The following is a 14,314-nucleotide window of genomic DNA, read 5'->3' on the forward strand; positions in this document are numbered from 1 at the left end:
TAACTGCACACATAGAACCCTCTTGCGGTGCATAATTTTGAAATCATATTTGTGCTGTATATTTGATGATAAATGTACTAACTTATATTTATGTAAAGTGTGAATATTACATTGTTCTGCACGAAATGCATTCATTGCGAATTGCTTATAATACATAACAATGCAAAAAAAAATAAAAAGTAGCTACGGATAATTCACGAAGATTTAAACTTCCAAGTTTCCCTGGCTAGGTTTCCTTAGGGTTATCAAAATTATCTTTATACTGGAGTCGCACTTAAATTTTAGTCTTATCTGAGTCGTCTTTCGATTCGCTCGGAGCGTGGCAAATTACTTTGATTGCGCATGGTTTAGTGTGTGTTATTTTACAACAATAGAATAGTTTAAAAAAAGTGTTTTTTCTTCCATCTCATTTCAGTGACTTATTTTCTGAAGTTCAACACTAAATTCTATTTTGCTAAGTGCTTCGTATTTTTTTATAATGAAAACAAAACAAAATTGTCTACGCAGGCCCTATCTCCCTCAGTCTTCCTATCCTATACCACCTCAACCTTCTTACAGGCTTTGCTCAGCTCGATTCATTTGAGAAACAGACGTGGAGGCTAAATTTATTTTGTTATATTTTTCCTTTTCGAGTTTTTAGAATAGCGTTAATCAAACATCAAAATCTCTGAATTTCACCACCATATTTTCATAATGCAAAGTAATCAACTGGTAAAACGAAACAATCTGACAGATAAAACTATGTAAACAACTGAACTTTATTGTTGTAGAATGTTCGCTATTTTTATTCAAACTCTTGATAAATTTTCGACATCAATTTCAAATTGGGATTCAATGATTTATATTTCACTGATGATAGAAATACAACCAGACAGACGTTTATTAGATCTGGATCTCACATATAACTCCATGAAATCGCCGGAGGGGAACTCTAACATGCCCCCAGGTAGGATAAGTATTCTCCATCCCTTGCAATCTCGAGTTAGAATCAACATAGAGATAAACATTTGTGTAATCTTTATAATCAATTCCAATGAGTGGAAAGCCTTGCCATTTAATGAATGAATCTGCAGGTGTGACGTCACGGGTCTGAAAACAAAGAATAAAAATGTTTACATGAAGATTATTATTGGATTATGCTTGATCAACTCTCATTAGTTTGTCATTTATGTGCTTTCAAGCTTCATGTTCGTGGGGTTTCGCAATTATTGTAAAAACTAAAGTCTGATTGGGATATTCGTTACCACTTTGTAGACGCACTTCAACTGCATTTAGAAGTTCGTCAAATGTATTTAGCATTTACCTACTTTATTTGGCTCACATAATTTCATTACAACCTCGAGAAGAGAAAGACCTTTACTCAAACTGTATTGATGCGCACAAAGACTGCGACTGGTAATAATGTCAATGGGTGTCCTACACTTCACCCGTTTGTTTACAGATCCCTATATTTATACGAGTATGAATAGACAGCCATAAGACACTAACCATTGGATCAAAATGAATTCCTGTCCATATACTAATATGTGATAGTCTTTTTGGAATCTTCTTCTTCAAGTATTTCATAATCGCATTGTAAGATTCTTCATTTCGGATCGAACCAACATCCGCGTTACGTTTCTTACAAATATCAACTGCTTTGTTGTAGTCGACGTTCAATTTAATTTGTATCAAAGCAGAATAACAGATATTTCCGATCTTCAACTCGCAGTTTTCTAAAACGCAAGAAATTTTATTTGCAGTTTTACAAAAGCAAATATTTTGCCGGCACCGATGAACGTGCAGTTTTTGCCACTATAAATACTTTCCATATCTAATTTACACATTGTGAATTTCACCAGACTTCACAATAGGTGTCTGCTCAGACCTCTTCTTAGAGCACAGATCGCTACGTTTTGGAAAAAGTAAATTAATTTTGCCAACTATAGACAAACTCTTACGACAGTTATGAAGTTGGTGTTACTGTGGTATTCTGAACAGGGATGTGCAGGTAAGAAAATTCACAATCGACTGCAGGGTCAAAAAATATTTGACTTTGAGCATAGAATTTCTGATCCCGAATTTGGGGAACGCTGATAGTTTAAAATTTTTCATCGAGCCCTGGCTCCAGTGGAATCGAGGTCGACTTTAAATTTCTGAATGAGATCTTCACTGCGCCACTGACTATGAAGGTTTACCTGGAGACGGGGTCTGTTTCAATGTTGTTTTAGTTGTTGTCGTTGGTCTCTGTTGGTTTCTAGATCGAACCTGTTGAGGCTTCTCCATTGCAGAGATTTTTTGTTCAATCCGCTCCATTGCTGAAGAGAAGAATATACGTAACTTAGAACAGCGTCTATGTCAAGCATTACCGAAAACAAAATGTTGTCAGTGGCACAATGGCCAATTTGGTTGCAGGAACTTGTAGCCAACTTTAGCACAAGTTTTAGGGTCCATCTGTACTAACATTAGGGACATCCGGTGCGCCATTATGTTGTAAAACTTTGAATTATTAATTTGGAATTCTTAGCATGATTTTATTTTATCAGCTAAGGTACATTTGCTGAGCTATATCTGCGTGATTTACCTTTTTTCATCTCATTGTTTGTTTGCTTCTGTTCGTCCAATTTTTCCGAAAGCTGGTTGTTCATCGTTTCAAGTCTGACCAAATCTAATAAAAAAAGGTCACATAAAGCGTTGGATGTCTGTGAATGCAAATCCTACTTACCTGATAATCACATTTTCTAATTCAACTCGGATTCATTCGTTATACAGATTTGGAATCCTGTGTAGCTTGGTACTGTTCCTAGTGTTGGTCTCGACTGCGGATTTTTCGAGTTTGTATGTCAAACCCATAGAACACGTTTACAACAGTGAAAAAGAATTACAATTACACGGGATCAAATGTCATATTAAAAAACATTGCACAAACCTTTTTTCAAATCCACGATTTCGGCAGATTGCTCTGTATTTTCATTCTGTATCTCGCGAATTTCTGCGTGGTATATATAGGTAAAAATAAATAATCTTGTCAGTAAAAACTAAGCATTAAAACAAGATTTCAAGTAGATTTTTCAAATCCAACCTCTTACCCTAATGTTCCTATGCCAACTTTGGTGAGGAGCATACTCCATTGAAGAAAGTCCGATAACGACTATTTGTGTCATTAATACTAACTTGAAATTTCTTTCGCAAAGCTCCGAATGCTTTTCATTTTCACTTCTACGTTTTCTTCCAACTCTTTGAATTCTGATTTGACGTTGCTAATATCTGAGTGAAATGAAGTAAAATAAATTTAACATATTGACAAATTTTCAATTGCTCGAATGAATACCAGATTAATTCAGAATTTTGGCGATGGGCATTTACGCTTCATGGTAGTTTATGATAAGTTTGGCATGTTTTGATATAATTTTAGTGGTTGTGACATCCGTATTTTTTTCGCTCAAGTAGTCAATGGTAACATGGGATTACATAATCATCCCGAAATTTCCAAGGGAGAGGAAAGCCGATGAAACAGATTAAAAACATTCCGAACCACGACCTTTCGTCTAGTACCAAGTCCATGTAGAGTATGAAATAAGTTACCTAGTTGTTTGTTTTTGGATGCATGGACTTGATAGTGGAGGAAGTCGTAACCGACTAGCGGTTACGTGAAACACCCTACGAGGAAGAAGAGTCCTACAATCCTCTCGCACATAGCTATCTCCCCATTGAATTAGAACCGACGAATGGTAATACGAGGTGCGGTGGCGAGCGTATTCCTATCCAAACGCTATTTATTCCTTAGCCATCGTCTTTTTTCATAAAAATAAAGTTACACAATAAGAATTTTTTCAGTAATAGAAAACGTTTTATTTAACCAAAATAGTCAGATCTTTCGTCAGCGTGTCCTTTTTTTGATTGGATTTACTGAGCATGGCATTCTATGTAGTTATTAACAGTCATGGTTGGCGGCCTAGGATATTTGCAAGGACACTTAACAAGGCTTTATCATGAGTGAGAACTACTTGCCTGAAGTATTTCTAGATATAATTGGAAGCAAGTCTTTATTATTTCCGGACTTTGTCGTTTTCTTTGATTTGCATGTAATGGGGAATTCCTTGTCATGTAGATGTTCATTAATGTTGAAGCCTGGTCTGTCCCAACCTACAGCAACAGGATCACATTGTGCGATCTGGCAACCAGGCTTGGGAGAGCAGTGAAACACTGTTTCATCCTGACACCAGGATTTATTGATGACGTAGATTAAGATGAAAATGACTGATGTTTTCATATCGAGGTTTTAAGGTATTTACGTTATAACTGAATGATTCAAATTGTTTGTGTTTATTTCAACTTATAACTCTGGAATATGACAGGAAATGCAGCAAGTTTTGTTCAAACTATGAGCTTGCTGCTGTTTTAAATGACGATACTCGTTAACTCTTTAGTTGTTCTAAAACTTAAAAAACATTTTTAGGAAATTTTGCTCAAATAAAGCTCACGAGATTACTTTCGAAAGCAAAGTTTACAAATCTCTAAGCAAAATTGCGTGCGACCGTTGAAGTGCCAGGGGTCACTGAGATGATAAAATAGTTGAGCAAACAATTACGATGAAATCTGTGTTTGAAGGCTAAATGTTTCAAAATGTATGTATTGCTACTATTTCAAGTAAACTTTCGTTCTGTTAATATCCAATGATACGAATTCATTTCTAATTGGCTTTATCGCAATTTGATGTTACATTTACCTGTCGATAACGTGGTTCAAGGTATATGTGTTGATTGGATTGTTTTGCCTAGTTGGATTGGATTTACATTGTTACCCATGGGAGAGATTGAAGCAGATGAAACGACTTAAGAATATGGCGAACCACGGCCTCTCGTCCGGGTACCAGTCCAGGGGCGCCATTCGCCAAACTTCTTTATCGTTTAACGTGTTAGTAAAGCACCAATTTTCCCGTAAAAGGCAAAAATGGTATTCTCGAAGTGTCGTTAACATTCGAGAGAATTTTTTGCGCGCCAAAACAGGCGTCTCGTAAAATGCCTTCTTCTCTCATTTTCCCGATAATCGTATTCACCATAGTTCTTCAACGCGTCGGAGTGCTCGCAAACTAACGAGAGGAACATTTTACTCGTTAACAGTAGTCTGGCCTGTTTTTAGCATTGAAAAGGTAGAATGTATGTGTGTTTATTTGTAACAGTATCTACATAATAATAAACGGTATAACTAAGACGGGATACACGTTCAATACCCTACTGACCCAAGACAAGTATGTGCGACATGCACCCCAACAAATGCTGTTGTGTTTGCACACAAAAATTGGTATCAAAAATTTCTAAATGCCTAACTTAGGTAAGAGTGACTGTAATCTAGTAGCTGTGGACCCACCTATATATGCCAACTAACAGCGTGCCTTCATCAAATATGGGATTACATATTCATCTATATTGTTGTCTGTTACAGAAGTAGTTTAACAATATGTATCTCAAAATTTATTTCATTCATTCATAGATTACTGCTGTATTCCCCAAACTTTAAATCACAGGCTGCAAAAAGTAAAACAGAGATCATTTGCAAAATAGGATTATCCGCGCCGGGCGGCTAGCGGCAGTGAGTGATACGGTTGAGTGATCATACAGTGGTTTTTGGGTGCTCCCGAAGTATGCGAACCAAGATGGCGGACATCGGAACGTAACAGGTTAGGGTTAGGCGATAATTTTTTTCCAATTTTCCTTATTTTAGTCCTATTATCAGTTCGAAGACGAGCCAAGAGCCTCTCGTAGTATTTATACCTAAAATTATGGCCTAACCCTAACCTAGTACACATATTACATTCCGATGTCCGCCATCTCGGTTCGCATACTTCGGAGCCCCGGTTGTTGTTCAACGACGACCGTGCGTTGGATTTCGAGAGAACTTGCGTGACCGTGCGTAAAGTTTTTACAAGATGTTTCGTGAATCGCACTTAACGAGATTTCGTAACTGCGTTTTTGAGAGACAAGGTTACGTGCTCGTAAACGCGGCTTTTTACGAAGTTTGGCGAATGGGGCCCCAGGTCGGGTATGGGATTAATTAGACAGGTATTTATTTTCGGAAACATGGACTTGATTGTAGAGAAAGCCGTAACAGACCATCAGTTACGTGAACCACCCTACGGGGCAGGCAATGATTCCAGACATTATCTTGTCCATAACCATCCCTGCATGGGATTCGAACCTGGAAACACGCACAGGGTAATCAGAAATCCGGTGGCGAGCGTATTCGAATCACCGAGCCTTTGTCATGCAGATCCTTAGGTAATTATTTATTCTTCCCAGGGTAGTGCCCGTGTCCGTGAATCGCAATTTTGGAAATTAACATTTGAGTTTCGTGAAGTTCGCGTATGTTCATAAAACATTTACAAACAAGGCCCTAACCATTTCTAGACGAGGCCATGTTAGCAATGATAAATTAAAACAGCCGCCTATCTTTAAAGTACACTGCGCGACGTCGACCGTTTGACTTCATCGCCTGAGGGAAACGCAACATAAGACTAGAAATAGCACTCTTACTAATTCTTACCTGACGCTATTTTTAAAGTTTGAGTCTGAATTTTTAACTAAGTTAGACTATTCTTCTCGTCTCACATTCTTGTTATAACATTTATAATATTTATATATCCACATAGTTTAATCTTTTACGCTTCGAAAGTGGTCGAATGACAACGATTCTACTTTCAAAAATGTCTCTACAAAGTTCAAACTTTTTCTTTCGAAGTTTGAAAAGTCGGCAAACTCTTCTATCAGCTACTTGTCTCTATGCAATCGATATCAAACTATACTGATGTGTTTTTGTCGACTCGCTTTTATGCTTAAAAATTTACGCGTTCGGATATAATACGCGCACTTATGTCGTGACGCAGTTTTGGATTAGCGATGTCGCGTGATCATCATGAGATAAACAATGACAACGCAGAGTTAGTTTTAGTCATTTGCAATATTCTATTTTTAAAGAAATCGCGATGAATTTAAAATATAAACTTACCTAATCTATTAAAATCCAGCGCAAAGTTATACAAAATTATCTGTAAGTTAAGAGAGAATGTAAAAGGTATTTAGACAAGCAGGCATATACTACTATAGCAGACATTAAAAATACCCAAACTTTTAGGTAATATATCATTTATTATTTCTGTAGTTAATTTGGTGAACAAGGAGTTTCGAACATCTGTGTGAATGGCAACTTAGAGGTAGTTAGTTGCTGAAAGGAGAGAAATGTAGTTGTCAGAAACTCCGAGGTAGTAACAAGTAAAAACCTATTTCTACAGATAATTGGTGAAGATTACAAAGTTTTTGTTTCAGCATTTAATACAGATGATTACCGAGGAATCCATTTTAAAAAATTTTTTACCCCTCGTTTTTCTTAGAGTTCGACCCAAAATTATCTTTATACTGGAGTCGCACTCAAAATTTTAGTCTCATTGGAGCCTTCTTTTTATTTGCTAGGAGGGTGGCAAATTTTTTTTGACTACAGGTAGTTTATGCAAATTTACTACGATAGGATAGTTTTTTCAGTGATCATTTCCCTAAAGTTTAAGCACGAAATGCTATTATTCTGCATTTTCTGAAAAACACTTGCAAAATCAAGCTAACGAGATATTTCTTTCAAAAACAAAGGTAACTGATCTCTAAGCAGAATTGCGGCGACCGTTGAAGTGCCATGGGCCACTGAGATAATATAATAGTGGAACGAACAATTACGGATGAAATCTGAGAGCTAAAATTTTGATTATTCATTTAGTTTTTTTGGAAGCATGGACTTGATGGTAGTGAAAGCGGTAACCTATCGGCGGTACTTGAACCACCCTACGGTGGCGAATTGCCCAGAAATTATTTCGCACATAGCAATCCGCGCATGGGATTTAAACCTGCGAACCCACGCAAAGTAATCAGATATGCGGTGGCGAGCGTATTCAAATCACCGAGCCTTTGTCATGCAGATCCTGTCATGCAGATCCTTTGTCATGCAGATCCTTAGTTTTTTTTTCAGTCTTCCCAAGCATGTCAGTGCCCGTGTCCATGAATCGCAATTTTGGAAATTGAAATTGGAGTTTCGTGAAATTTGCGTATGTTTTAAAAAACATTTACAAACAAGGCCTTAAGCCATGTGCGTCATCAATTGACCATAGGGTCCGCACTAATTTCACGTGTAAATCATTAAATTTACTTATTAGAATTTATCTCCATATAGGACATAGAACAGGGGTGGCCAACCTATGGCGCATGCACCAAACGTGGCGCATTGTATGATTAGAGGTGGCGCATTGCATCTTTAACCCTTTTCATGCCAAAATTGTTAATTGCACTTGGCTTCTCCACGCCAAGCCGTTTTTTTTGCGATTTCATGGTGACTTTTGATTGTACCTAAAATCTATTCTCCTTACTCCACGTCGCCCACTTACGGCTTGTTGGAATTAGAAACAACAGGCGATTATCGACGTTTGGACGGACGGTATGACATTCATTCTAGACTTTTAGCAAAAATTAGTAAAATTTACTATTTTTCCCATACTGAAGTGAAAAGTTCAGAACTTCTGGAAAAATAGAAAATCGTCATTTATCAGCTTGAAACATGGATTTTCCATTGCCCAGACTTCCCAAATATCTCCCAATAACCATTGAACAACCAGTTGAATTGCCCAAGCCTAAAAAAATTATAATAAATCAACCCACAACATGCTGAAAATGACCCCTAAATACCACCTTTTTCATCCAAACTTCAAATGACCGTTGTCAACAAATTTGATTAAGGTTTAAAATCTACCAATAAATAGCAATAGTCTAACCTAACAAACATTGCTGCCAGCTCAACATCTTGGTTAAATCAGCAACATGTCGAACACCAAAACGAACAATACTTTCAACAACACCGTAACACCAAAGCCGAAACCACGGATGAGCAGAAGCCTTCCAGATCCTGGCCTCTCTCCTATCGGTCCCATTCACCATTAGATTGAGGGATCTGCTAATTTTCAACTGAACCTGCAAGAAGTAATTCAGAGACAAATCGAGATCCAGCTTCCAGCTTTAATTGCCAAGTGTCTCGAAGATAAATTTAACCCGGCAAACCTTACTTCGGATTACATACCATTGAGCCCTGGGCTTAAAGAGTGTATGGAAGAGCAAACGCTGTCCATAAACGAGTTGAAACATGACATCACATCAATCAAGGAATCTCAGAGTTTTCATTCAGATATGTATGATGATCTCTCTGCAAAACAAAAATCAATGGATGTTAAATTAACAACATGCAGTAAAAGAATACGCGAACTTGAAGAATTAGTATATGATCTCGAAGAAGATCTTTATTTTGTCACCGAAAAACTCGAGGAACAAGAAAGGCGATCCAGACTCGACAACCTTGAGTTTCACGGTCTTCCTCCTACAGTGAATGAAGACACAGACAAAATAATAATGGAGATTGGCAAATCCATCCATGTCGATATCAAACCCTCAGACATCTCTGTCACTCACCGTAGTCCAACTCACAATACTAATATTCACAAACCTATTATAGTCAAGTTTACTAACAGAAAAATACGGAGCAAAATTCTGAAAAATCGGCACCTTATCAGAACTGCTGCCAATAGACCATTAACAAAAAACTTATCAAAAGCTTTTATTGTGGAAAACCTAACTGAAAAAAACAAAAATCTTTTCTATCAAGCTAAAATCCTCAAAAAGCAATGCGGATACGCTTTTCTTTGGACTTCTAATGGAAGAGTGCTAGTGAAAAAAAACAAGGACACCAGTCCCCTATCAATATCTGACGAAGAAGACTTAAAAAAAATCAGATAAGTGCCTTCATTGTCTCAACCATTTGTCTATTTATGGCTAATTCAAGCCATTTTTCACTTGTCTCAGACCTCACTCAAAGTCTAATATCCATTACTGCTTGTCATTTTATATGTGGAGTAACTGCTTGTGGCCCTTCTACATTGAAGTTTTATTTACTGACCCATAATCGATTGCTTATATGCACTTTTATTATCCCAAGTCCAATTATCAATGTTGCCTGTAAATAATTTAACCTCCTACCCCCCAAATATAAACTGGGAATCTGCCAATCTTAACAGTCATTTTAGCTTAACACAGTGTCAATATCTCCAAATAAGTGAGATAAATGAGACTTCATCTAAGTTCCTACCATCAGAGTTAATTTTAATGCATCTTAATATCAGATCTCTGTCAAAATATGTTGATAGCCTTATTGAATTGGCATCTTATTTTTATGTCCTTCCGCATATAATCGCTCTCAGTGAAACCAGATTAAAAGATGGGTCTTCGGTTACCAATATAGACATCCCTGGTTACGCATTTTTTCATGTCCCCACTCCAACCATGGCAGGTGGCGTTGGATTTTATATAAGAAACAATTTAGAATATCAAGTGATCCAAGAATTTGATCTAACTTTGCCAAATTGTGAGGATTTGTGGATTGAGACAAGGCTAAATTCCAACAACCAGAGCCTTGTAATCGGTGTGATTTACAAACATCCCAAATGTAGTACTCCATCATTCACTAAAGCAATGGCTGGTGTATTTGAGAAGCTGGCAGTGGCGAAAAAGAAATTTGTACTGTTAGGTGACTTCAATATCAACTTACTTGACACCTGCGACAATTCCACTACCAACTATTTCAACATGCTAATATCCCACTTTGTAATGCCAGTAATAACAAAACCAACTAGAGTCACTCCATCCTCCCACACCCTCATAGATCATATTTACACAAATACCATAAATCTTCTCTCCTCTACCTTTATTTTGCTTAGCGATATAACTGACCACTTTCCAGTAATGTGTACTATTTCGGGCATGAATGTTGGCCCCAAAACAAAAATCAGAATGAGGCGCGATATGAAAAACTTTTGTAGCGACTCTTTCAGATCGGAAATTGAGTCGATGTGTGATAATTATATGGGTGTTTCTCTAACTAAAGAAAATTTCAATCTCTCTCTTGACTCCTTCATTGGCCATTTAAAATGGTTAATAAATAAACACGCCCCCTTACGTCCTTTATCACGTAAAGAAAATAAATTATTTTCCAAGCCGTGGATCACTAGAGGAATTCGTAGGTCAATTCGGCACAAGAACAATATGTTCAAAAAAATGTACTTGCAGGGCAATTTAAACCAGCGCTCCCATTTTAAAAAGTATAAAAATATCCTTACTCACTTGCAGAGAAAATCAAAACAATTATATTACCAAAACGTCCTTGAGAATAACCGAGGAGATGTTAAACGCACATGGAAAACTATTAACGACATTATTAAGATCAAGTCCAGAGATGATATTTCCATCTTAGAATTAAAACTTGAAAATGGTACCTCAGTGTCAGATCCTGTCTTGGTGGCCAATGAATTCAATAAATTCTTCTCAACAGTTGGTGAGAGACTTGCAAGAAAAATCTCTCAGAGCTCTAATACAATCACAGATTTCTTGGGTGTTCCCCTAGGAAACTCTTTCTATCTTGAGTCGACGTCAACCACAGAGATTCTTCAAATAATCTCGAATCTGAAAAAGGGTAAAGCAGTTGGTCCTGATGGTATTCCATCTCACTTCTTAAAAATAGTCGCAGACATCATATCCCCAGCGCTAAGCCATTTTTTCAACTCTTCATTTAGATTAGGTATTTTTCCCTCCTCACTTAAGATAGCTAGAGTGATCCCTATATTTAAAAATGGCAAAAGAAATGATCCATCTAATTACCGACCAATTTCCATTCTACCAGCAATCGGCATTATTCTAGAAAAATTATTGTATAAGAGAATGATTAATTTTTGTTCAAAATTTAACTTGATCGACAAGTGCCAATTTGGATTTCAGACCAAACACTCTACCAACCATGCTATTCTAGATTTAATTTCGTCCATTTATGACAAACTTGACAAGGGGGAATTTGTTTGTTGTACTTTTCTAGATTTAAAAAAAGCCTTTGATACTGTCGATCATCATATTCTTTCTCATAAACTAAGACATTATGGCTTTCGAGGTGTTTCAGGCAACTTATTAACTGATTACCTGTCTTGTCGGTACCAATATGTAGAGGTCAATTCTCATAAATCTCCAATGTTGCCCATCCAGTATGGAATTCCACAGGGTAGTGTATTAGGACCTCTTGGTTTCTTACTTTTTATAAACGATTTATCGAACAGCTCTAATTTCCTGACAAAATTGTTTGCCGATGATGCCTGCCTTCTCGATAGTGCGAAGGATTTGATCACACTCCAAGCCAAAGTGAACACTGGAATTAATAAAGTATATGAGTGGATGATATGCAATAAACTCACTGTAAATGTGGAAAAATCCAAAGTCATGTTATTCAGCCCTAAAAGCCGGACTAGAAATTCAAGTCTTTCAATTAAAATTAATGGTATTCCACTAGAAATCGTCCAGTCTTATAGATATCTTGGGCTTCATATTGACCATCAACTCAAATGGAACAGCCACATCACTGAAATGTACAAGTAACTCTCCAGATCAGTAGGGATTCTGGGAAAACTCAAGTATTATGTGCCGAGCCCAACTCTGCGGACTATTTACTTTGCTCTTTTTCAATCACATATCCAATACGCCTTAGCTGCATGGGGCTCCGCTACTCAAACTAGCTTGCGTAAATTAGAGATTTTACAAAATAGGGCTGTTAAAATTCTCTCCGGAGCACCAGTTCGTTCAATCATAAACACCCTATATCATAAAGCCAGGGTGCTAAAATTGTCTGACATCTATAAATTAGAAATTTCTAAGATTATGCACCAGTTCCACAACAACCAATTGCCTGCAGCTTTCGCTGATTATTTCACTGTTCTCAGTAATGTGCATGAGCATAACACACGCTCTTCGACAAAATCGAATTTTTTTGTTCCCAGATTTTCGCTAAGCAAGTCCCAAAACTCCTTGAAGTATAAGGGTGTTGTAATTTGGAATAGTATTCCCCAAATCTTACGTGACTCTTCTTATGAAACTTTCAAAACAAAATATAAAAAATTCTTGCTGTCACCTTACCAGTCTGCTGTGATTGCATCCAAATGATGTGGCCTCGGCACTCTTTCCCGCTTGCTCCGCTAGGCCTATACCTGTAATAATAATACTTTTTTTTTTTTTCAATTTTTTCATGTCCTTATCTTATTGCATTCTTGCCAGTGATTTGAATTATGTAAAGTGTGCCATGCTAATTGCATGACCTGTATTTGTTCGTAACCTGCACAATATAGTAAACTACTTTTCTTATGTTTGAGATGGTTCATGAAGCTTTGTACGAATTTAACTACATTGAAATTCTAAGCCCATCTGCTCAAGATCTTGGTTAATTAGCATAACATTGTGACTTGTTTTCTCTTGCAGTCAGTAAAGCCTAAATTGTTTATCTGATTGTCATTATACTCTTATATAACATTGTAAAAGTATTACCTGATAAATAATATTTTTTTATGTACTTTTAAACTTTGCTTCATTGGTTCACTCAACTATTAGACTACGGTACTTGACTCTTCTTAGTTTTGCTGTTTCATGTCTTGTAGTCTATCTAGTTTCCCACTGTGAATGTTGATACTAGGTTACATTCGTTTTGAATGACTGTTATGGAATATCTTTCACATTTTGATATTTCATGTCTTCCCTGATTTTATATTTCCTGTAACGTTATGTGAAGCCCTGACTCCAGCTGCCAATCACTAGATCCCATTAACAGGTACCTCAATTCCTTTCTAGCATAAAGGTATGGTTTATTCGTTGCTGATCCTGTTGTCGCCCTCAGCAAACCATGGGTTCCACTGTAACCAATAACCATGCGCCATCAGAATTTGACATTTATTGCCCATTGTTAGCTAATGGGCATCACAATAGCATTGTTGTGATACAATCCACTAACGCCATCTCCATGGCTACCGAATCAGTGGTGTTCGGAGTTGTCTTTTCTTTTGTTGAAGCCTAAGTGACTATTATAGTCACTTTGGTTGAAGCGAGCGATTGCTGGTTACAGCAGATCGTCTCGAGATATTTTATGTATTTTTTTCCTCAATTTATTTAAACTTAGTTCGTTTTTTTGTTTTTTAAATTATAGTGTTAGACTTATTTTATAGGTGCCGCTGCTCGATAACCAGTATTGGTTTCTCGCGTCTCCTTCACCCTGAAATATGGCCAATTTATAATTTAATTTATTGCAATTTGTATGTTTGTGCCTATTTTAAGTATGGTGAGAAATAAACTACTGATTACTGATTACTGAAATCGCTTGCTGTGACGCAAGTACTAATCTCGAAGAAGCCTGGAGTATCACGCGACGCTAGGCCAAACAGCTGATTAGCAATAGC

General features: G+C 37.0%; 2 protein-coding genes across 3 annotated transcripts; both read right to left on the reverse strand.

Moving 5' to 3' along the window:
* Positions 1 to 626: 626 nt before the first annotated feature.
* LOC120346319 (uncharacterized) lies at positions 627 to 3,265 on the reverse strand. Its single transcript, XM_078115673.1, has 6 exons — positions 3,154 to 3,265; positions 2,909 to 2,971; positions 2,564 to 2,647; positions 2,178 to 2,297; positions 1,489 to 1,715; positions 627 to 1,089 (listed from the first exon to the last, which is right to left on the reverse strand). The coding sequence occupies exons 1-6, from the start codon at positions 3,188 to 3,190 to the stop codon at positions 883 to 885; spliced, it is 738 nt and encodes a 245-aa protein (XP_077971799.1). The 5' UTR covers positions 3,191 to 3,265; the 3' UTR covers positions 627 to 882.
* A 5,685-nt stretch (positions 3,266 to 8,950) lies between these two features.
* On the reverse strand, positions 8,951 to 13,824 carry LOC144425821 (uncharacterized). 2 transcript variants are annotated; one of them, XR_013477677.1, is made up of 6 exons: positions 13,413 to 13,824; positions 13,008 to 13,078; positions 12,024 to 12,246; positions 11,330 to 11,516; positions 9,088 to 9,210; positions 8,951 to 8,981 (listed from the first exon to the last, which is right to left on the reverse strand). XR_013477677.1 is itself a non-coding variant. In XM_078115525.1 (3 exons), the coding sequence occupies exons 1-3, from the start codon at positions 13,454 to 13,456 to the stop codon at positions 12,059 to 12,061; spliced, it is 303 nt and encodes a 100-aa protein (XP_077971651.1). In that variant the 5' UTR covers positions 13,457 to 13,824; the 3' UTR covers positions 11,947 to 12,058. The 2 variants fall into 2 exon arrangements, 1 of the variants encoding a protein (XP_077971651.1); XM_078115525.1 differs by lacking the exons at positions 8,951 to 8,981; positions 9,088 to 9,210; positions 11,330 to 11,516 and having other exon boundaries at positions 11,947 to 12,246.
* Positions 13,825 to 14,314: the final 490 nt, after the last annotated feature.

The sequence above is a fragment of the Styela clava genome, chromosome 8, assembly GCF_964204865.1.
Source record: "Styela clava chromosome 8, kaStyClav1.hap1.2, whole genome shotgun sequence".
Classification (NCBI taxonomy): Eukaryota; Metazoa; Chordata; class Ascidiacea; order Stolidobranchia; family Styelidae; genus Styela; species Styela clava.